Raw genomic sequence first — 22,225 nt, forward strand, 5'->3', positions numbered from 1 at the left:
CAAAAAAGCTGCTGTGATTCTGTGAATGATAGTGATAGCAAACATGTAACACTGATTACATGTAAGGTATTGTGCCTAGAACAATCTTTACACAGATTAGCCCATTTAATCACAGTAATCTCATGAGGTAGATAGGATTATTATCCTAGTTTTATAGGTTTTAGCAAACCGAGGCACAGGGGTTACCATACATGGTATTGTCAGTGTCAGATAACTGGAGTCAGCAACTCGGAGTGGTCTGGAGTGCCGAAAGGTTAAGAAACCAGGGGCTGATAAGTGGTTGAAAGAATTAAGGATTCTGACTGGAGAAGGAATTTTGTGGCTCATGGCAGCTGTTTTTAAACTTACAAGGTTGTTTAGTGGAAGAGGGTCTGTGGTACAGAACTAGGTCCAGTAGGGAAAAGTTACCGGGGAATAAGTATAAGGAAGACCTTTTTAGTAGTTCTGATAGATGGTTGTGGAGACTGAATGGGACACCTTTTGAGTTTCTATTCTGAAAGGGTTTAAATCAAAATCAAGTTTGAATGACCATTTGTAGGCAGGGTTCTTACATACAGCAGTGTTAAGGGACTACTAGGTCTCAACAAAAGTTTCCACGTAGTCCACTCACTGGATCTCTGCCGGTACTGTGACCCTCTTCCCATTACTGTGTTCTTTAAGTATGTATAATCAATCACAATGTAGATTAGGAGGATAAGAGGTGTAATTCTATTACCAGTTTGTCTGGGGAGGTCTGAAACAAAGTTTTTAAATCACAGAATTTGGCCTGGTGCAGTGACTCACAACTGTAATCCCAGCAATTTGGCAGGGTGAGGTGGGCAGATCACATGAGGCCAGGAGTTGGAAACCAGTCTGGACAACATGGTGAAACCCTGTCTCTCCTAAAACTACAAAAATTAGCCGGATGTGGTGGTGCATGTCTGTAATCCCAGCTACTTGGGAGGCTAAGGCACAAGAATCATTTGAACCCGGGAGGCAGAGGTTGCAGTGAGCCACTATACTGTAGCCTGGGTGACAGAGTGAGACTCTGTCTCAAAAGAAAGAGAAATCACAGGATTTTACTATCCTGTTAAAAATTGATAATGTGGGCTGGGCGTGGTGGCTCACGCCTGTAATCCCAGCACTTTGGGAGGCTGAGACGGGCAGATCATGAGGTCAGGAGATTGAGAACATCCTGGCTAACACAGTGAAACCCTGTCTCTACTGAAAAAATACAAAAAAGTTAGCCGGGCGTGGTGGCGGGCGCCTGTGGTCCCAGCTACTCGGGAGGCTAAGGCAGGAGAATGACGTGAACCCGGGAGGCGGAGCTTGCAGTGAGCACCACTGCATTCCAGCCTGGGCGACAGAGCGAGACTCCTTCTCAAAAACAAAAAAAAAAATTGGAAATGTGACTAGATTATTGTAGGAAATTTTATTAAGCAGTAGTTAGGGTCAGATCCTAAAAATGCTGATTGGTTTTCAGGGCTAGGAAAAGCTGCTTTTAACATATATGAGGGGTTATGTATTTCGTTAATTTATTAACAACATTTAAAAGCTCCTTTTAAGTTGAGCTATAATTTACCATAGCATTCACTATTTAAAAGTGTATAGTTCAGTGGTTTTTAGTATATTTACAAGATTTTACAACCATTACTACTAATTCCAGAACGTTTTCATTATCCCAAAGATACCTCTGTTTCTTCCATTAACAGTCACTCTTCATTCTCCCCTCCCCAGCCCTGACAACCACTTAATTTTTCTGTCTGTATGGATTAGCCTGTTCTGGGTATTTAATAGAAATGGAATCATACAGTATGTGACTTTTTTGAGGCTGGACAACATCCTATTGTATGTATATGCCACATTTTATTTGTCCACTCAGTTGTTTCCACTATTTGAGTATTACGAATAATGCTGCCATGAACATTTGTGTACAAATTTTTATGTGAATACATATTTTCAATCGTTTTGTGGATATATACCTAGGAATAGAATTGCAGGGTCATATGGTAACTCTGTGTTTAGCTTTTTGAGGAACTGCCACACTGATTTCCACAGCAGCGGCCCCATTTTACGTTCCCATGAGTAGTATAGGAAATTCTAAATTCTCTACATCATCATCAAATACTTGATAATTTCCATTTTTGGCGATTTTCTGTAGCTATCCTAGTGGGAAAAGCTCTCATTTTAAAAAGTATTACATTTCAGCTGGGTGCAGTGGCTCACACCTATAATCTGAGCACTTTGGGAGGCCGAGGCGGGTGGATCACCTGTCAGAAGTTCACGACCAGCCTGGCCAACATAGCAAAACCTCATCTCTATTAAAAATACAAAAAAAAAAAAAAAAAATTAACCAGCCGTGGTGGCGCACACCTGTAGTCCCAGCTACTTGAGAGTCTGAGGCAGGAGAATCACGTGAACCCGGGAGGCAGTGGTTACAGTGAGCCAAGATTGCCACTGCACTCCGGTCTGGGCGACAGAGCGAGAATCTGTCTCAAAAATAAAATTAAAAATAATTAAATAAAAGTTTTAGATTTTGCTATGTTGCATTCTAAATGATCAAACATGGGTAAATTATAATGATTTGACTTTTTTTATTTTTATTTTTTGAGATGGAGTTTCACTCTTGTTGTCCAGGCTGGAGTACAATGGTGCAATCTCGGCTCACTGCAACCTCCGCCTCCCAGGTTCAAGCGATGCCTCAGCCTCCCGAGTAGCTGGGACTACAGGCGTGCACCACCACTCCTGGCTAATTTTGTATTTTTGGTGGAGATGGAGTTTCACCATGTTGGTCAGGCTGGTCTCAAACTCCCAACCTCAGGTGATCCGGGTGCCTCGACCTCCCAAAGTGCTGGGATTACAGGCGTGAGCCATCGCACCCGGCCAGTGATTTGGCTTTTTATGTGGATTGATTAGATTATGATATAAATAAAGCCCAAGTTGTGGGCTCAGTGTTTGCTATGTTCATCTCCTGTTACCATAACAGACCCAGACTTCTCACAAGTAAATGCTATTGGTTACAAGGAAGTTAGATGAGATGTTTCATTCCTGGGAGAACAAGTCAGTGCCTGCCTTCCTAATAAGCCAGTTAGCAAGATAATCTTGGAATAAAAACAATAAGTTTTTCTTATATGTACATCTCCTCCTCTCCTTTCATCCTTTGCTTTCATGTATTCATTTTTTGCCTCAGATACAAAGGACTTGAGATAATTTTCAGTGAGATTATATAGTATGGAATAATGATAAAATAGCTGTAAGAATAGAATCAAAGTATGGAGAAAGGAAATCTTTTGTAGGAAAATATTATCATAGGGCTAATATAATTGTGTAATTGAATATTATGTTTCACCTTCAGCTTATCTGGCAAAGTTACTAAAAAGAATCATAGTCAGTTATACATTTTCATACTTTTTCTCCTAAGAAACAAAGCTTTTGAAAGCTTTGTTTAAAAAAAATTCTTAGGTGGGGCTCTATATAGTGACACTAAACAGTATAGAGTTGTCCTCACCAAAGCAATGATAGCATGAATGTACTTTTTAATTGTAATATACCAGTGTGGGCCTGTGATCATATTTCCCAAACATTTATGAATGTCTCTTGCTGTTGATTTTATAGAAATTCTAATTTTAGGTATTAATGATTATCTTTTTTTCTTAGTAATTTATTTCTTACATTTGTTTACTGTGCTTTCCAGAATACAGACATTGAAGTTTGGGACAAGATATTTATCTAACTTCTGGTAAGTCAAATAACTGTTTTAGAGAGTGAATTCGTAAAATAATTATACAGCTATATTTTCAGTCATTTAAGATTTAAGATAAAAGCAGTACTGATAAATTTTTATTGCATAATGAACTTTTTTGTAAATCTGTTTCTCTATTTAAAAAAAAATCCATAAATGTATGTCATCATTTCCTAAAGATTTGGGTTACTTTTACTCAATTAGATAGATATTGATGTTTTCTTTTGTGCAAAGTTATCTCAATGTGGCTCGGCACGGTGACTGATGCCTGTAATCTCAGCACTTCGGGAGGCTAAGGTGGGTGGACCACTTGAGGTCAGGAGTTTGGGACCAGCCTGGCCAACATAGTGAAACCCTGTCTCTCCTAAAAATACAAAAATTAGCCAGGCGTGGTGACACATGCCTGTAGTCCCAGCTACTCGGGATGCTGAGGCGGGAGGATTGCCTGAACCCGGGAAGCGGAGGTTGCAGTGACCGAGATCGTGCCACTGTTCTCCATCCTGGGCAACAGGGTGAGACTCCATCTCAAAGAAGAAAAAAAAAAAAAGTGATCTCAATATGACCTGGTTTAAGATCTAAGTTTTCAACATGATCCAGTTAAGATAGGAGTCAAATTATTAAAATCAATCTGAAATTGTTATCCTCATCAGCTTTATTTTCTTCTCTTAATTATAGCTTTATTTTCTTCTCTCAATTATAGTGAATTATTTCAAAAGCTAAACATGACACACTTCATGAACAGCTAGATGAAACCTTATAATTTTCACATTTAAATCTGCAACAAAGTTAACCATTAACCATCTACTCATTTTTGGTATTAAGAAATGACTCTATATACTATTTAAGTAGAGTAAAACATTTAACTTTATAGCTGTGGAGAAAATAATGCTGGATTATTTTTCTCTTCTAGTGTCAAAATTAACGACCTGCTATGGCAATGAAGAAAGAAACTGAATTTGTCATTTTCACCTAAAGAAAAATGATAGACAAAAATCAAACCTGTGGTCTAGGACAGGATTCTGTGCCGTATATGCTTTGTCTGATTCACATACTCGAAGAATGGTTTGGTGTGGAGCAGTTGGAGGACTATTTGAATTTTGCAAACTATCTCTTGTGGGTTTTTACACCACTAATACTTTTAATACTTCCTTACTTTACTATCTTTCTTCTCTACCTTACCATTATTTTCTTACACATTTATAAGAGAAAGAATGTATTAAAAGAAGCCTACTCTCATAATTTATGGGATGGTGCAAGGAAAACAGTGGCAACTCTGTGGGATGGACATGCAGCCGTTTGGCATGGTAAGCAAGGATACTTTCACCTCTGTGTTGCCATTCATATGTGTTGCATTGGAACTGTGTTACCTTCCATTTTATTGATTGAGAAGATCCTGAAAAATATAATAGAAGTGATATTTACTATTCCCTGTTATCTGTTTGCATGCATTGTGCATATGCATGTGTCTTTCTTGAAATGAGTTTTCCCATAGACATTAGTTTCCATTAAACAACCATGCAGCACTGTAGACTATAAGCTGAAATATGAAAATTTATATTTAAAACATCTTAAAAGAGTAAGAGACTAATTAAAGCTATAGAAACTGCTTTAAAAATGCTTCAGTTGGCTGGGTGCGGTGGCTCACGCCTGTAATCCCAGCACTTTGGGAGGCCGAGGCAGGTGGACCATGAGGTCAGGAGATCGAGACCATCCTGACCTGGTGAAACCCCCGTCTCTACTAAAAATACAAAAAAAGTTAGCCAGGCATGGTGGTGGGCGCCTGTGGTCCCAGCTACTCGGGACGCTGAGGCAGGAGAATGGTGTGAACCCGGGAGGCAGAGCTTGCAGTGAGCCGAGATTGCGCCACTGCACTCCAGCCTGGGTGACTGAGCAAGACTCTGTCTCAGAAGAAAAAAAAAAAAAAATGCTTCAATTATTTAGCGTTTACTTCTGTTCAAAATAAGTTTGACTTTACCAGTGTGGATTTAATAAAATGAAATATTAAATAATATTACATTAAATATAATTTGCATACCAAAATTTACGCATTTTCTGTTGATTCATTCCTGAGATTGGTGTGTCTTTCTGAATAAATAAGATAGCAATAGGTTTCTCTCCAGGATAGTCATTCTTTTCTTTATTACTCAAGAAATTTTGATGTTGTATACTTAATGATTGGTGGTTCTTCTTTGTTTGGCCATCATGAAAATTGCCCTCTGTTTTTTAAGTGTTTAGTGTTTCACTCTACCAACTTTTACTTCCTTATTCCACCAATACTTAGTTTGTTGGTCTCTTTTGTTTTTAGACTACACAGAAATAGTGAAGGTTCAATAGCCATGTAACAAACATTGGCTTTCTGTATTATGTTGTTGAGCATCAAAGTGGTTTCATAGAAGGACATGGAAGGAACTTTAAAATGACGCTTGAGGATATATATCACTGAACTATTAGGCTGCTATTAGCAGAAATCACCAATGACATGCTTATTACACTAATGTGTGTTGTCATTTTAATACTACATACATATTTAACGAACCTACAAAGTTTTTTTGAGCACCTACTATGCCAGGCACTGTCAAATGCTTAACATACATTAACTGCTTTAAATCTCATAACATAATGGAGTCTATGTGGTACCCCGATTTTACTCATGAGGAAATTGAGGCACAGAGAGGTTGTTATTTGCCCAGGGTATACTAGGAATAGAGCCAGGTTACGACCCCAGATACCTGGGAGTATACATTTGAGAGAGCTCTTGGAGGTAAAATAGACAGAACTTGGAGACTGAGTGTAGAGTCTTGAGGGAGGAGGAGTTAAAGTGCAGTAAGATTTCTACTGCTAGACAGGGAAACATGAACAGGAAGTGCTCCAAGTAATAGCAACCACGTGAGCAGAAGCACAAAGGTGGAAAAGTACTCTGGGAGCCACAGTTAGTTCATATGATATATGAAATAATGTAATGTCACTTCATAGGCAATGGGGGCCTCAAGGGGCTTGAAAGTGTTGGACTAGAGTGGTAATGCACTGATACTTTCTCAGCAGGGAGTAGTATGATCACATTTGTTTTAAGAGTGACACATTTAAATAGTACTAGGTTTTCATGTTTACTGGCACTATAGTAAACTTTTTTAAAAAAATATTTGATTAATTGGATTTTTCCGCTTTCAACCAGGTGGTTTGGTATTATGAGAATAGTTCAATTGTTTATTATTTTAAAAAATACTCTGTAAAGCCAGAGAGAACCTCGGTAATATTCTATATAGAATCCTTCAAAGGAGTTTCTTTATTGCTCAGAAAATGTATTTGATGGGACAATTGATCCTCAGACAAACTCAGTGACTGTTTTGTAGAGCTTAAAGTAAATTGAATTACTTGAGTTAGAATTATATAATTGGAAAGAAATGATATAATATGGAAACATATAAAATCTCAGAATATCATTAAATTATTTTTCAAAACATTCTCAAGTCCATTTGAGTAGCTTATTTCATACTAGAATCACAGTTATCATATTTAATTTAATCTGTTTTGTGAAGATCTTATAAACTACTTTAGAAATGTATTTCCTGCTCTGAAATTTAGACTGAAGTCTTTGTTTTTTGAATGTTTATTTCTTAGCTGATCAGACAGGAATACACTTAAGGAAAGAAACAGACTGATATTTTCAGATTTCTATATTCTGGACTTTAGTTTTGTCTTCTATACAAATGGCAGCCTTTCTAGAGACAGCTGTTCTATGTGGAGGAATATGGCCCTAAGAACTTACTTTCCTATTACAACCACTCTAGATTTCCTTCTTTTTCACGCTTTTTCTTTGATCCTGATTCTGCCCTTGATCTCTGGATGCTCACTTTTTTCTTTTTGCCGGGACCAGTGGAGGCCATGGTCTGTAATGGTGTGTCTGACAGTGGTGACATGGGAAGGGAATGTGGATTTTATGGCTAGTGCCATGATCACCATTTTATTCACTCCTTAGAATATCTTGATTTCCCAACTTCTGTGATCAAATACATAGGATATTTTCCTCTGAGGCATAGGTGGATCTTACTTAAATCTTTTCTATTCCCTACTAACTGCCAACAGTACAGCGCTGCTGTAAGAAATAAATTTGTTGGCCTTGGTAGCCATATAGAGGACAGCAGGCAGGTAATGTTAGCTAAGGGAGGAGAACAAACAGCCAGCCTGGAACTGGGCATATGTTAGCAGGAAGCTTCCAGATATCATCCTCTCTCCAGGTCCACCACCTTTCATCCTGTCGTTTACTCCCACTGCTGAAACCCTTTCTTCCGTTTACAGAGACGTAAAATAGGGCTTGCAGTGTGGAAGGAAGGGGCGGGGATGGCATGAGCCTCTGATCTTGCTTCTACTACAGGACAGAGATTTTCTTGTAATCTAGTTCAAATCTGTGATTAAAGTTTTTCCCCCACATGTAATAAGGTTGTACAAAATCATTTTTGTTTTTTTCATGAATAGAATGAGGACATTTCTAAGAAATTGTTTAAATACATAAAAATGAAGTCTTACGTTTGTGAATGAACTTAAAGTTTACAGCATTGTGGTATCTGTGTATATGTAACAGTGTAAATGGTATTTTATTTTACATTGGGTCACTAATAATTTTTCCTGTTTTAAAAATATGTATTTTTTATTTTTATTTATATTAAGTGTTGAGACAGAGTCTCTCTTGTGTCCCAGGCTGGAGTGCAGTGGTGTGAGCTCAGTTCACTGCAACTTCCGCTTCCCAAGTTCAAGCGATTCTCCTGCCTCAGCCTCCTGAGTAGCTGGGACTATAGGCGCATACCACCACACCTGGCTAATTTTTTTATTTTTAGTAGAGACAGGGTTTCACCATGTTGGCCAGGCTGGTCTCGAACTCCTGACCGCAGGTGGTCCTCCCGCCTCACCCTCCCAAAGTGCTGGTATTATAGGCATGAGCCACTGTGCCCGGCCTGTATTTACTTAAAAAAATTTTTTTTTTGGTAGAGACAGGGATTTCACTGATTTGCCCAGGCTGATCTTGAACTCCTAGCCTCAAGCAATCCTCCTGCCTTGGCCTCCCAAAGAACTGGCATTACAGGCTTGAGCCATCACACCTAGCCTACTGTTTCTGTTTTTATTGATGAATTATTTTATGACTCATTTTTAAATTTACTGTAGGTCATGTTATCTCAGGGAAGTTGTAACTTATTTGATGGCTTCTGCAAATAAGGATGTTCTCATACTTAACCTCAGTAAACCCATTAAAATTGGAAAATTAACATTGTTATGTTACTAACATCAAATCTTTAGAGCTCATTTAAGTTTACAGCCTTCCTGTTTGACTCTATTTTTTTATAGTTTCCATCTTTCTGCTGAAATTCCTAATCTGATTGCACATGTATCCACCTTTTCCACTAGATCCTTTAAGTTTATTTATTTATTTTTATTTTTAGAGTCAGGGTCTCGCACTGTCACCCAGCCTGGAGTGCAGTGGCATGATCATAGCTCACTACAGCCTTCACCTTCTGGGCTCAAGCAATCTTCCCGCCTCAGCCTCCCAAGTAACTGAGACTACAGGCACATGCCACCATGCCCAATTAATTTTTTTACATTTTTGCAGAGGTGGGTCTTGCCATGTTGCCCAGGTTGGTCTCTTAACTCTTGGGCTCAAAAGTCCTACCACCTCAGTCTCCCAAAGTGTTGGGATTACAGGCTTGAGCCACTGCATTCCCCTTTAACTTATTAATCATAGTTATTTTATAGTTTCCATCTGATAGTTTCAACATTTGGGTGTGTTAATTGTTTTAGCTCTTGACAGTGGGTTTTTTTTCTTGCTATTTTACATCATTTTTTAATTCAATTATGGCCATTGTAAAAGAACAATGGGTAAATAGTATTTATGACTGAGAATTGGCTCATAAATAGTATTTATGACTAAGAATCTGTTAGGCCACTGGCGGTTGGTTGGAGGTGGATTCAATCTCCTGAGTGGTTGAACTGGATTTGGCTTTTATTGCTGCGCTGCAGCTACCTTCAGTTCAGCACAGACTTCAGACTCCTACTGTTATCTTGTGCATAGTGTAGGGCCTGAAGTAGAGGGATTTTTTGGTTGTTTCTGCTCCACCTTCACTCCTGTATGCCTTTGCCACAGGAGGAGTCTCTTCATGCCCCTCCTGTGACCCCAGAAAAAGGTCGCCTTTGCTTATAACTCCACATGGGGGTGCCTGGGGACTCCTCACACCCCTTCTTCATGCCCCTGCCCTCATTCCCCCGGGAGCTGAGGTATAGCACTCCTCAGTTTTCAGGTTTAGCTAAAATCTTATTGGGTTCTTTATTCCTGGGGCTTAGGGGTGAGGCTTTCTGTGTTCCCTTCCCTTCTCCTTGTGTTGGGGGTTTTGTCATGGGAGCAAGTTTGCTGCCACTGCCTCCGTGGTAGATCTCTGATTTATGTCACTTAAGGACTCTGGGCCCCCCAGAGTTTCCTGCCACCCACCCCCACTGCGCAGCGGTAGATATTTTGCTTCTACCCCTTCTCTAGAATAGTGAGCTTTTACCTGACACTGGGCTGGTGAGGGTGGAGGAGTGTGTGGGGAAGGGGAGTAGAGCTCTGCCCCTCCCAGCATTACATGCCTTTTGCATATACCCTTTTCTCAGAAGGAGTGAAAGGGTTTCCTGCCCCTTTCCCAGTGTCTGACAGATTTTGCTTCCATGAGAGAAAATTCCAGGAAATGAGTGGGGTTTTTTGTTCCCTGTACCATTAGCAGGGGCTCTCTTTACTCTCCAGCTTCACCTCTAATCTTTCTTGTGAGCACACACTGAGGTCTGTGGAGAAGTTGGAGAGTGACTACCTGGGGCTTCCAGAGATTCTACATTGAATACTAGCCCACCCTGGGACTTTAAGTATTTTTTAATGTGTCACTTCTTACCCACTTTTATGGCATCTGCCTCTTCTTCCCATTCTCAGTTTTTATCTTTCCTTAGAGGGGTTTATCACCCTTTGAAGTTCAGTTTGCCTGGTTGCCTTATGACCTCTGCTCTCTGATATGCTTAAGAAAAAAGATTTGTATTCCAGGCTTTTTCTCATTAGTAGGGTGGGAGTGATGTTCCCTTGTGGCTACAGAGTTTCTTTTATTAATAATACTCTCCTTGTTAATGTTTTCAACCCTCTCCTCTAACAGTGAAACCTGGCTCCCATTATTCTTGCTATGTTGACTCATTTGATCAGTGCCCCTGTGTGTTACCCATCTCCCATCATTGCTGCCTTCCCCTACAACTCATGGATGCCCTCTTCCTGCTTGTGCCAGGCCACCACTCTGTGCAGTGCCCTGGCTAGCCGCTCAGGCTGTGATGCCCCACACCAGGCCACCTGTTTTGGGCTCTGGCCCCTCCTGCCAGGCTGCTGCTGGTTGTGGATGCCCCCATTTCACTCAGGCTGTGACCCCCAAGCTTCTGTGACCCTTGCCTCCTCTCCTCCCCCTCAGCAGCCCCCTACCCTGTGATAGGCTGTCTTCTGTGTGGTACCCTCATGACTGCTCTGGCTGACTCCCCACTCCACGCCACCTGTGTTGGTGCCCTCCTTAGTGTCTGGTGCCAACACTCCAGGCCACCTCTCCAAACAGGTGTCCGCTTCACTGTGGCCCACCTAATGGCTGTAGGACTGATTTGTTCAAGAAAGAAAGAGAAGAGGAAAGAGAGGGAAGAAGGGGGAAAGGGGAAGAGAACCAGGAAGACTAGTGGACTTTTGTGAGAAAAGGCTGAGCTACCAACCATCCTTTAGTGTAAACAAATTAATGAATTTATCTTAAGTGTATGCATTTTGTCTTTCGAACAGGTTATGAAGTTCATGGAATGGAGAAAATACCAGAAGATGGACCAGCACTTATAATTTTTTATCATGGAGCTATTCCTATAGATTTTTACTATTTCATGGCCAAAATATTTATACACAAAGGCAGAACTTGCCGAGTAGTAGCTGATCACTTTGTCTTTAAAATTCCAGGTAAACTTTCACTGTAGATAGTAATGTAAAAATGTTTTATTAACAAAACCAAGTTATGTGATCATCTCTATCTTCAGCTCTCTAATGTCATTTGAAAAAGCTTTTTGCCTTTTTAGGGTGTATGTAACAAACTTGGAACTCTAATATGGGAATAGCTAATCATCCTTTTTAGGTAATATATCTAAAAATAAAGACATTGTGGCCAAAAATGTTAGCTCATTTTTTATTTCATACATTTTTAAATTGTTTATTTTTAAGTGGAAATTGTACTTTATGGTATACAACATAATGTTTTTTAAAAATGTTTTTAAATTTTCCTTTTTTAAAAAATATATTTTTATATATTAAGGGGGTATAAGTGCAGTTTTCTTAATGCATCTATTGTGTAGCGGTGAAGTCTGAGCTTCTAGTGTACCCATTAACTACATAGTGAATATCTACCCAATTAGTAATTTTTTCCTTTTTAAGCAGGTATTTACTTGTTATTTTTCTAAGTTGTATCTTGAACTGTAACTTTAAAAACATAAATTGTGATTTTTGCCAATTTATATTTTGATTTAGAGCTCAGTTGATTTTTCATGTAATGAAGTTTTTCATGAAATACTGATTTTTGGAGTTTAATTTTGTTATAATTAGAGTTTGATAACTCTGTTTGATAGCAAATTAAAATTAGTTTGAAAAAAATAAAAAGTCATGATATATTTTGTCTTGACCGAGCACAGTGGCTCATGCCTGTAATCCCAGCACTTTGGGAGGACGAGGTGGGCAGATCACCTGAGGTCAGGAGTTGAAGACCAGCCTGGCCAACATGGTGAAACCCCGTCTCTACTAAAAATACAAAAATTAGTCCAGTATGGTGGCTAATAGGCCTGCTGTAGGCCCAGCTACTCGGGAGGCTGAGTCAGGAGAATCACTTGAACCTGGGAGGCGGAGATTACAGTAAGCTGACATCGTGCCACTGCACTCCAGCCTGTGCAACAGAGTAAGACTCTGTCTCAAAAAAAAAAAAAAAGATGTATTTTTGTCTTCACATAATATTATACTACCCTAAAGAATATATATATCATGTCTCTTATCATGTGTAACTTGCCTGATAAAATTTATAACAATAAGATTGAGTACTACATTATTTATATTTATTTATTTAGATATGGGGTCTTGCTATGTTGCCCAGGCTGGTCTCAAATTCCTTGCCTTAAGTGATCGTCCCACTGTGGCCTTCAAAAGGTTTGGGATTACAAGTGTGAGCCATTGCACCCAGCCGTGAAGATTACATTAAAAAAAATCTGTTTATAAAGGTCATATGTATGTGTGTGTGTGTGTGTGTGTGTGTATATATATATATTTTTATTTTATTTTATTTTTTTATTTTGAGACAGAGTCTTGCTCTGTCACCTGGGCTAGAGTGCAGTGGCACAATCTTGGCTCACTGCAACCTCTGCCTCCTGGGTTCAACCAGTTCTCATGCCTTAGCCTCCCAAGTAGTTGGGATTGCAGGCGCCTGTCACCAAACCTGGCTAATTTTTGTATTTTTAGTAGAGAGGGTTTTACCATGTTGTCCAGGTTGGTCTCGAACTCCTGACCCCAGGTAATATACCCGCCTCAGTTTCCCAAAATGGTGGGATTGTAGGCATGAGCTGCCATGCCTGGTTGGCCATATGTGTGTGTGTGTGTATGTGTATGTATGTGTATGTGTTTATGTATTTATTTATTTATTTTGCGAAGGAATCTCTTGTTGCCCAGGCTGGAGTGCAATGGTGCAATCTCGGCTCACTGCAACCTCCGCCTCTCGTGTTCAAGTGATTCTCCTGCCTCAGCCTCCCAAGTCTCTGGGATTACAGGCTCCCGCCACCATGCCTGGCTAATTTTTGTACTTTTAGTAGAGATGGAGTTTCACCGTGTTGGCCAGGCTGGTCTCGAACTCCTGACCTCAGGTGATTCGCCCACCTCGGCCTCCCTAAAGTACTGAGATTATAGCCATGAGCCACTGTGCCTGGCCACCCATATATACATACATACATATATATATATATATGATTAATTAACCAAATGGTTTAGAGTTTTACAAATATCATTCTTGAGTAAACTCATTGAGATTAAATCTTACTTTCTTCTGTCACTGAATCACCAGAAACAAGCCAAGAGAGTTGATAGTATGTTCTGTGGAATAAAAGCAAAAGCTGACATATCAACCAGACAAACACAACCAAACAGTGAATTAAGTAATGATCTACTTCATTGCCTATAACAGCTAATGCTTTGGGTATCCGTGTGTCACTAAAAAACTGTTTGTACTTTGTGTATAAGCAGTATTGGCTATGTTTTCTGTAAAAAACTAACATGATCACTGTAGTAGATTTGGAAACTAAAAAACAGAACATCATTATAATTTTACCATCTTAACATAATGTTATCATTTTTTATTTAGTTTATTTTTTTTACTTATAGTCACATAGGCAATTTTGTGGGTTTTTTTTTAAGATTTAATGTTAGCATTAACATTTTTACCATGTTTTATAAGAAAAAGGTTTAGTGTATGACTGGAACATTTACTTAACTGTTTTTCTCTTATGGAGCATTAGGTTGCTTCTTTTTTTTTTTTTTTTTTTCGTTTTTAGGAATAATAAAATGTGAATATTCTTAGCATTTACCTTTTTCAAAAAATTACCCTCTATGATTTTTAAAATATTTTGACACTAATTTACCTTAAGTCCTTCTTTGCTTTCTGAAGGAATAAAATCATAATTCTCAGCACAAGAGAGATTTTAGGGTGAGTGCTGTGGCTCACAGCTATAATTTCAGCACGTTGTGAGGCTGTGAAGCGGAGTATTGCTGGAGCTCAGAAGGTTGAAACCAGCCTGGGCAACATAGCAAGACCTCGTCTCTACTAAAAGTTAAAGAAAAAAACATCAGTCAGGCATGGTGGCACAGTGCCTGGAGTCCCATCTACTTGGGAGGCTGAGTGAGAGGATCGCTTGAGCCCAGTAGAGCAAGGCTCTAGTGAGCTACTATTGTGCCCTGCGTTCCAGCCTGGGTGACAGAGCAAGACCCTGTTTCCAAAAAAAAATAGAAAATTTATGTTTTATTATGTATGAATCCTCCCCTGTTCATTCATTCATTATCAGAATGCATCTAGTTGAATCAGCGAACATTTAGTATGATGTGGAGTGACAAATTTTTATTTTTACTTTTTTTGAGAGAATCTGGCTCTGTTGCCCAGACTGGAGTGCAGTGGCTTGATCTTGGCTCACTGCAAGCTCCGCCTCCTGGGTTGAAGCCATTCTCTTGCCTCAGCCTCCTGAGTAGTTGGATTACAGGCACATGCCACCATGCCAGGCCGATTTTTGTATTTTCAGTAGAGACAGGGTTTCACCACGTTGGCCAGGTTGGTCTTGAACTCCTGACTGTAAGTGCTCCGCCTGCCTCTGTCTCCCAAAGTGCTGGTATTACAGGCGTGAGCCATTGTGTCTGACCAGTCTGCGTAGTTTTTAACATCAAATGCATCCCTATATTTCCCATTGTCAGGGAATAATGTATACTAACATCAGTCCTCAGAAGTTCCAATATGTGATTTGATTAAAATATTTAATTACAAACAGGATTATTTCTTTCATCCATAAATAGTTGTAATTTGAAAAGCAGTAAAATATTAAGACTTGGAATTAGCTGTTCCTGAGTCAAGCACTCTCACTTTATTAAAATCTTTTATGATGTTTGCTATTATTATTTTAAAAATTTAATTATAGAATTAGCATTATCTAACTTTTAATTTAAATAGATTTGATCATGATCTTGCCACTTTTGGCAGAGCTAAGCATAGTTTGATTAACATTCTCCTGAGTGATTCTCTTTTTTATAGGGTTAATGGAAGATTAGATTTCTGATTGCTGATGAGATATCATTTTTGAATCCCATCAGAATCCCATTTCTGGAGTCTCTGCCCTGCCACTTCTTAGATGTGTGACTTTGAGCAAGCTATTATTCTGTAAGCCCAAGTTTTCCCATTTGTAAAGGTGGGGGAAGAATACCTGTTTGTCAAGATTGTTGTGAGTTTTACATAAGAATTTGAGCCAGAGTAGTAGGTAGTCAGTATGAGATGGTAATCAATGGTAGGTGGTAAGTAAGATGCAGCTATTACTTAACCAACAATATCAAGCTTAAGTTAACCTTTCGAGTTTTTGTTGATTTTAAAACGTAAAAGTTATGATTTAAGTATAAATAGTAAACTATGTAGTTTGTGAAGATTTTTGCTTTAGAAGAATCAAACAAGAAATAATTATGTCGTATCTTCATACTCATGTTTCTTACAGGCTTTAGTTTATTACTGGATGTGTTTTGTGCTCTACATGGACCAAGAGAAAAATGTGTTGAAATTCTGAGGAGTGGCCACTTGTTAGCTATCTCACCAGGTGGAGTTCGAGAAGCCCTAATTAGTGATGAAACTTACAACATTGTATGGGGTCATCGCAAAGGCTTTGCTCAGGTTGCAATTGATGCAAAAGTGGTAAGTTGTATAAAATTAATTATTAAAGTAAAGCTTAGTCAAATTTAAAATACATGGTTAAGTAATGAGCCAAAGTGTATAAGAACTTAGACACTTTCACTGCAATACTTTAAAAATTAGTAAATAGGCCAGGTGCGGTGGCTCACGTCTGTAATCTCAGCACTTTGGGAGGGTGAGGCGGGTGGACCACCAGGTCAGGAGTTTGAGACCAGCCTGACCAACATGGTGAAACCTTGTCTCTACTAAAAATACAAAAATTAGCTGGGCATGGTGGTGCATGCGTGTAATCCCAGCTACTCGGGAGGCTGAGGCAGGAGAATTGCTTGAACCTGGGAGGCGGAGGTTGCAGTGAGCTGAGATCACACCACTGCACTCCAGCCTGGGTGACAGAGCGAGACTCTCTCTCAGAAACGAAACAACAACAACAAAAAAAACATGACTGGAGAATTTGAATGTCATTTTGTTCTTTTTTTTGGCTTTGGAAAGTATTTCCTAGCCTTTTGGTCTCCATATTGTACTTTAGCCTATGAAACACTTATCTATTACCTATGGGATGTTTCTCCTTCGGTGTCTGTTTAATTTTGATTGTCAGAAAAAGAAGTTATGTTTGATAGAGTATTGTTCTTTTTCCAGGCCAGTTAAAGAATATTGTCAGTAACTTAGTTTTTTAGTTGTATAGAAAATGAATTATGGCACATTTTACTTATTTCTCAAAGTCTTAAGCACTGACATAGAAAACAAAAACCTAGGCTATATGAATAATATAGAATATAAAAGGATATATGCAGTTATACAAAAATTAAGAATAATATAATGTATATGAAAACAATGATAAAAGCTAAAATCCTAATCAAAGATAAAGTTAAGTTTTCAAGTTTATATTTTCAAAGAATTGTTGCTTCAAAAGTTTAAGATAAAGATGACAAAAATAGATTTAAAATCACATAAATATGCCATGGGATTCTAATTCCTCATTCTTTAGTTTACATTTTCAACAGCATATTGCTTGGAAGAAGGCCTGAAAGGGATAAATGATATAGAGAAAAGAACTCTTGATAATCCTCGAGTTTCCAGATAATTAATTTAAATAATCTAAATAATTTAATTGAGATTTGTATATAAAACTTCAGAAAGTTTAAGAAATACCTTTCTATAAGTTTAAAAACAAACAGAAATCTTATACATTTGATAAATATTGTGCTACCCTAACATCTCATAGCACTTTTAAACTCTATCTTGTACTCCTATTCAGTAAGGAGGTGATGCATATAATTATTCCAATGTTGCAGATGAGGAGACTCAGGCACAGAGAGATGGAGGGATGGAAGGGATCTGGTCACTCAGCAAGGCAGCAGCAGAGCAGAGCACACAGTTCAGAACTCGAGGCAACTGGTACTGTTGCCATTCCTGACTACATTGCACAGTGAGTCTGCTGACATCCGAGACTGAAGGGGGCTTCCCAGATACGTGAGGGAAACCTTTCAGTAATATATATATACATATATATAGTTGTAAGTGGCACAAGTATCCCATCTGGAAAATCCCTTAATAGACCTCACAAAATTATAAGCTGTGAACAAAATTTAAGGCTATTGTTACAGGATTAACCACATTTAAATTGTGACATAGTAATAGAAATTAAAGGGGAAAAAGCCTGATTGTCAAGGCAAGTTCACAAAATATTGGTAGAAAATATTAAGGTTTATTTGAAAGTGACATACTTTTTGATATAATACAAATCACCCTGGTTTTGTGAATTCTTGAGATTTATGACTTTGATAAGAACTTTTTAGCTAATTTCATGTCTAAATAAGTTGAGGAGAAAACTAGCCCATTTAATTGTAAAATAAATAGCAGATATAAAAGAAAATAATATTTTGTTTCAATAAAATTATATTAATTATCTCACTTTATCCATAAAAAGCTTTGAGATAGAGATAATTATTATTTATCCCCATGTTTTGCATGAAGAAAGTGAGGCTTAAACATGGTAAGTAACTTGTACAATGGCTACCACATTTTTAGTGACAGAGTTAAGATGTCAAGACCCCAATAATAGTTTTTAAAAATATACATTCTTAGCTGAACATGGAGGCTCATGCCTATAATCCCAGCACTTTCGGAGGCCAAGGCAGGAGGATCACTTGAGGCCAGGAGTTCGAGACCAGTGTGGGCAACATGGTGAAACCCCATCTCTGCTAAAAGTACAAAAATTAGCTGGGCATGGTCTTAGCTACTCAGATAACTGAGGTTGGAGGATGACTTGAGCTTGGGAGGCAGAGGTTGCAGTGAGCCAAGATTGTGCCATTGTGCTCCAGCCTGGGCGACAGCAGGGCTCTGCCTCAAAAAAATATATATATATACTTTCTCTCTCTCGCTGTCTCTCTCCCCCCCCGCTCTTACACACACACATACATATAGACACATTTATATATGTAAACAATTGAATTCTAGGTTGCTGATGCAACTCCTTTGTGTACAAAGTATGCATAAAAGAAGGAATGAAGGCTGAGGCGGGCAGATCACTTGAGGTCAGGAGATCCAGACCAGCCTGGCCACCATGGTCAAACTCTGTCTTTACTAAAAACACGCAAAAAAATTAGTTGGGTGTGGTGGCGCATGCCTGTAATCCCAGCTACATGGGAAGCGGAAGCAGGAGAATCACTTAAAAACCCAGAAGGCGGAGGTTGCAATGAGCCTAGATCATGCCACTGCACTCCAGCCTGAACAACAGAGCAAGACTCCATCTTAAATAAGAGGAATGAATAATTATATTGCAAGATCAAGTTGGGGTAAAATAATGCTTGTGGCTTTAAGGATGAAAGCTTGAGTGCCAATGTAGAAACCATATTCCCAGACTATAGTGGGGAATACTGAGCCTGCTAGGGTAAGCTTTCTTTTATTTAGTGGGCTCTAGAAATGTCCAGCTTCTGGAGAGGTAGCTATTTAAGAAATGATATTTCAACAGAAAAGTCTTTATAAATGCATACATCAATACAGAATTCTGGGATCATGCCAGTCAGTAGATATAAATCCAGCCATACTGGTTGGAAGTGGCAAATGGTATATGCATGAGCTGAAATATTTCTGTTTCTTCTTGGACATTTTCAGTTCTCAACTCTAAAGACATTTTATAACTATTTAAAACATTATGATTTCAGCCATCCTAATATTTTATTTTACATAACTAATTTTATTTTACAAAACTAGTAGTGATTTCCAGATAATAATAATTAATAATATAATTATATAACTATTATATAATATTTATATAATAATAATTATTATTATTAAAGGCCAGGTATGGAGGCTCATGCCTGTAATCCCAGCACTTTGGGAGGCTGAGGCAGGAGGATCCCTTGAAGCCAGTTCAAGACTAACCTGAGCAACAAAGCAAGACCCCATCTCTACAAAAACAAGCAAATAAACTATATTTACTTATATATATAAATAATTCAGTGTATTTTATCTTCTTTATCTTCTTGTGTTTTAGCTTTATGAGTTAACTTCATCAAATTTTAATTTCTTCATTTGACTGCTGTTTTTTATTTTTTATTTTTTTTGAGACAGAGTCTTGCTCTGTCACCCAGATTGAAGCGCAATGGCGTGATCTCTGCTTACCGCAACCTCTGCCTCCTGGGTTTAAGTGATTCTCCTGCCTCAGCCTCCCGAGTAGCTGGGGTTACAGATGCCGGCCACCACGCCTGGCTAATTTTTGTACTTTTAGTAGAGATGGGGTTTCACCATGTTGGCCAGGCTGGTCTCGAACTCCTGACCTCAAGTCACCTGCCTCGGCCTCCCAAAATGCTGGGATTACAGGCGTAAGCCACCTTACCCAGCCCTGACTGCTTTTCTTTACCTAACTTCTCCCCTTTTCCTAACTGGTTTTGAGATTGCTGCTGTCTACTTCTGACTTTTGTATTCAGAGAGTACAAATTAATTCATTTAGCAGCATTATCTCTTTAATTCCTCCGTCTCACTTTCTTTTAGCACCTAGTGGATTCCAGGCACTGTTCTAGGTGCTATACAGCAGTGAACAAAACAATGTCCCTGCAGTATATTAGGCATCTTCCTTCTGGTGAGAGGAGAGAGATATCAAATGATTGGTTAGTTATATGTGAAGTAGTAGGTTTTATGAACGCTTTGCCTGTAGTCTCTTTCCTTCGGTCCACTGTATTTTACTGTTTTCCAAAGCTTAGTAGGAATGACTTTTCAGATACCAGCTTATTTAAATATCTCACTCATTAAGCAGGTAATTTGGTATTAGGCATTTACTCATGGTTGACTGTAAGTAATATAATATTCCCCCGACCAAAATGTTATCTATTCTGAAGTATCATTTAATTCAGTATCTTATGTATATTTTCAAGTGTTTCAATTTTTTATCTATTTCAGTATTCACAGTGGCATAACCTCTTTACATATCAATATTTCATTATTTTATATGTATTTAAGGTCTTCATTATTAAAAAACATACTGAATCATTGATATTTTTGGAAAATAAAAATCATGAACTTATTAGCAGAAATTCTCTAACATCAAACAATTATGGAGAATTCTTTTTTTTTTTTTTTTTGAGACGGTGTCTTGCTCTGTTGCCCATACTGGAGTGCAGTGGTGTGATCGTGGTTTGCTGCAACCTCTGCCTCCTGGTCTTAAACAATCCTCCCACCTCAGCCTCTCAGGTAACTGAGACTACAGGCATGTACCACTACACTCGGATAACTTTACATCTTTTTATAGAGACAGGGTTTTGCCATGTTGCCTAGGCTGGTCTCGAACTTCTGGGCTCAAGTGATCCACCTGCCTTGGTCTCCCAAAGTGCTGAGATTACAGGCACAAGCCACTGCACCCGGCCAAATTCTTTAATATATGTGCTTTTCCTTTTTGTCTATGTGGTTGAGTCTTCTAGTTACTTTTCATTGATGTTGAGTATTTTAGATTTAATAGACTCACAAAAAATTGTAGCAATTCCATGACAGCATCTTGCCAAAACTTGTCATTTAAATATACATAAATTTCCCTTTGGAGCCAGGTACAGTGACTCACACCTATAATCCTAACACTTTGGGAGACTAAGGTAGGAGGATTGCTTGAACCTGGGAGGTTGAGGCTGCAGTGAGTCATGATCACACCACTGCAGTCCAGCCTGAGCCACAGAGTGAGACTCTGTCCCCAACTCCCCCTGAAAAATTCCCCTTAGAATCCCTGCTTGCAACTTTTCTCCAGTGAGCATACTATTCAGTAGCCCACTAAAGCCAATTCAGTTTACCACATTCATTTTATTTAGTGAAATTAGTGATTACTGTAATCTCTATTTTGAGTTTCAAGGTTTTATGTGAAATGTTAGGAAAATTGGTCAATGAAATATATATTACCACTGGAGGGTAGTGTTTCCAATTTCTATTTTTACAAATGATCAAGTTGAATTTAGTTGATAAACCGATCATATGTGCTTTTATTTTAAAAATATTTTGTTTTCATAATATCAAACAGGCCCTCAAAAGTTTGCATAATCACTTTGTGATCCCCCACACTCCCATGCTAATAAATTTGTATGCCTTTTCTCTTTCTCCTATGCCAGTACTAACCAGACCTGACCCTGCTTAGCTTCTGAGATCAGACGAGATTGGGCATTGTAGGGAGACCCCCTGAAACTATTGCTACAGAATAAAAGATAAAATGCTCCTGATTATTGTAAATGTAAAATTGCATGCAGGATTGTGTAAAGACAATGCCAGGCTGGACTGCCAGAATGAGCCAACAGCGCGTGATGTACTTCCCCCTGCAGAGAGCCTATGAATGGACGTGCAGTCAGGGAGGTTTCACATCACCAAGATTCCTATCCCAGAAAAGCAGATGTTCATAGCTCTGGGAATGGAATGTGACCCTTGTGGAGAGCCTATAAATGGATGCATGAGGGACGCCTGTCCATATGGATAAGATAGGGCTATAAACACCCTCATCTTGCCACGGCTCATCTAGGCCTCTTTAGGGTTAAGGCATACTCCCTTCTGAGAA

At 38.7% G+C, this 22,225-nt stretch overlaps 3 protein-coding genes across 11 annotated transcripts in view; 1 reads left to right on the plus strand and 2 right to left on the minus strand.

Annotated features, from left to right (window-relative positions):
* The window catches only part of CHCHD7 (coiled-coil-helix-coiled-coil-helix domain containing 7), a 1,019,570-nt gene that overhangs the window by 458,679 nt on the left and 538,666 nt on the right, over positions 1-22,225 (minus strand). The window lies entirely within an intron of this gene.
* Positions 1-22,225, minus strand: part of TGS1 (trimethylguanosine synthase 1) — a 553,145-nt gene that overhangs the window by 58,732 nt on the left and 472,188 nt on the right. The window lies entirely within an intron of this gene.
* TMEM68 (transmembrane protein 68) overlaps positions 1-22,225 on the plus strand; it is a 38,133-nt gene that overhangs the window by 7,422 nt on the left and 8,486 nt on the right. For 4 of the 6 annotated variants that reach the window (XM_050802362.1, XM_050802361.1, XM_050802356.1 and 1 more), the window contains exons 2-5: positions 3,674-3,718; positions 4,632-5,025; positions 11,532-11,699; positions 16,010-16,203. In XM_050802362.1, the coding sequence (XP_050658319.1) occupies positions 4,701-5,025; positions 11,532-11,699; positions 16,010-16,203 (687 nt within the window). In that variant the 5' untranslated portion in view covers positions 3,674-3,718; positions 4,632-4,700. Of the gene's footprint in view, positions 1-3,673; positions 3,719-4,631; positions 5,026-11,531; positions 11,700-16,009; positions 16,204-17,492; positions 17,627-22,225 lie in introns of all 6 variants that reach the window. The other 2 variants (XM_050802358.1, XM_050802360.1) reach the window with 1 other exon arrangement.

This window comes from Macaca thibetana, chromosome 8, assembly GCF_024542745.1.
Source record: "Macaca thibetana thibetana isolate TM-01 chromosome 8, ASM2454274v1, whole genome shotgun sequence".
NCBI classification, from domain to species: Eukaryota; Metazoa; Chordata; class Mammalia; order Primates; family Cercopithecidae; genus Macaca; species Macaca thibetana.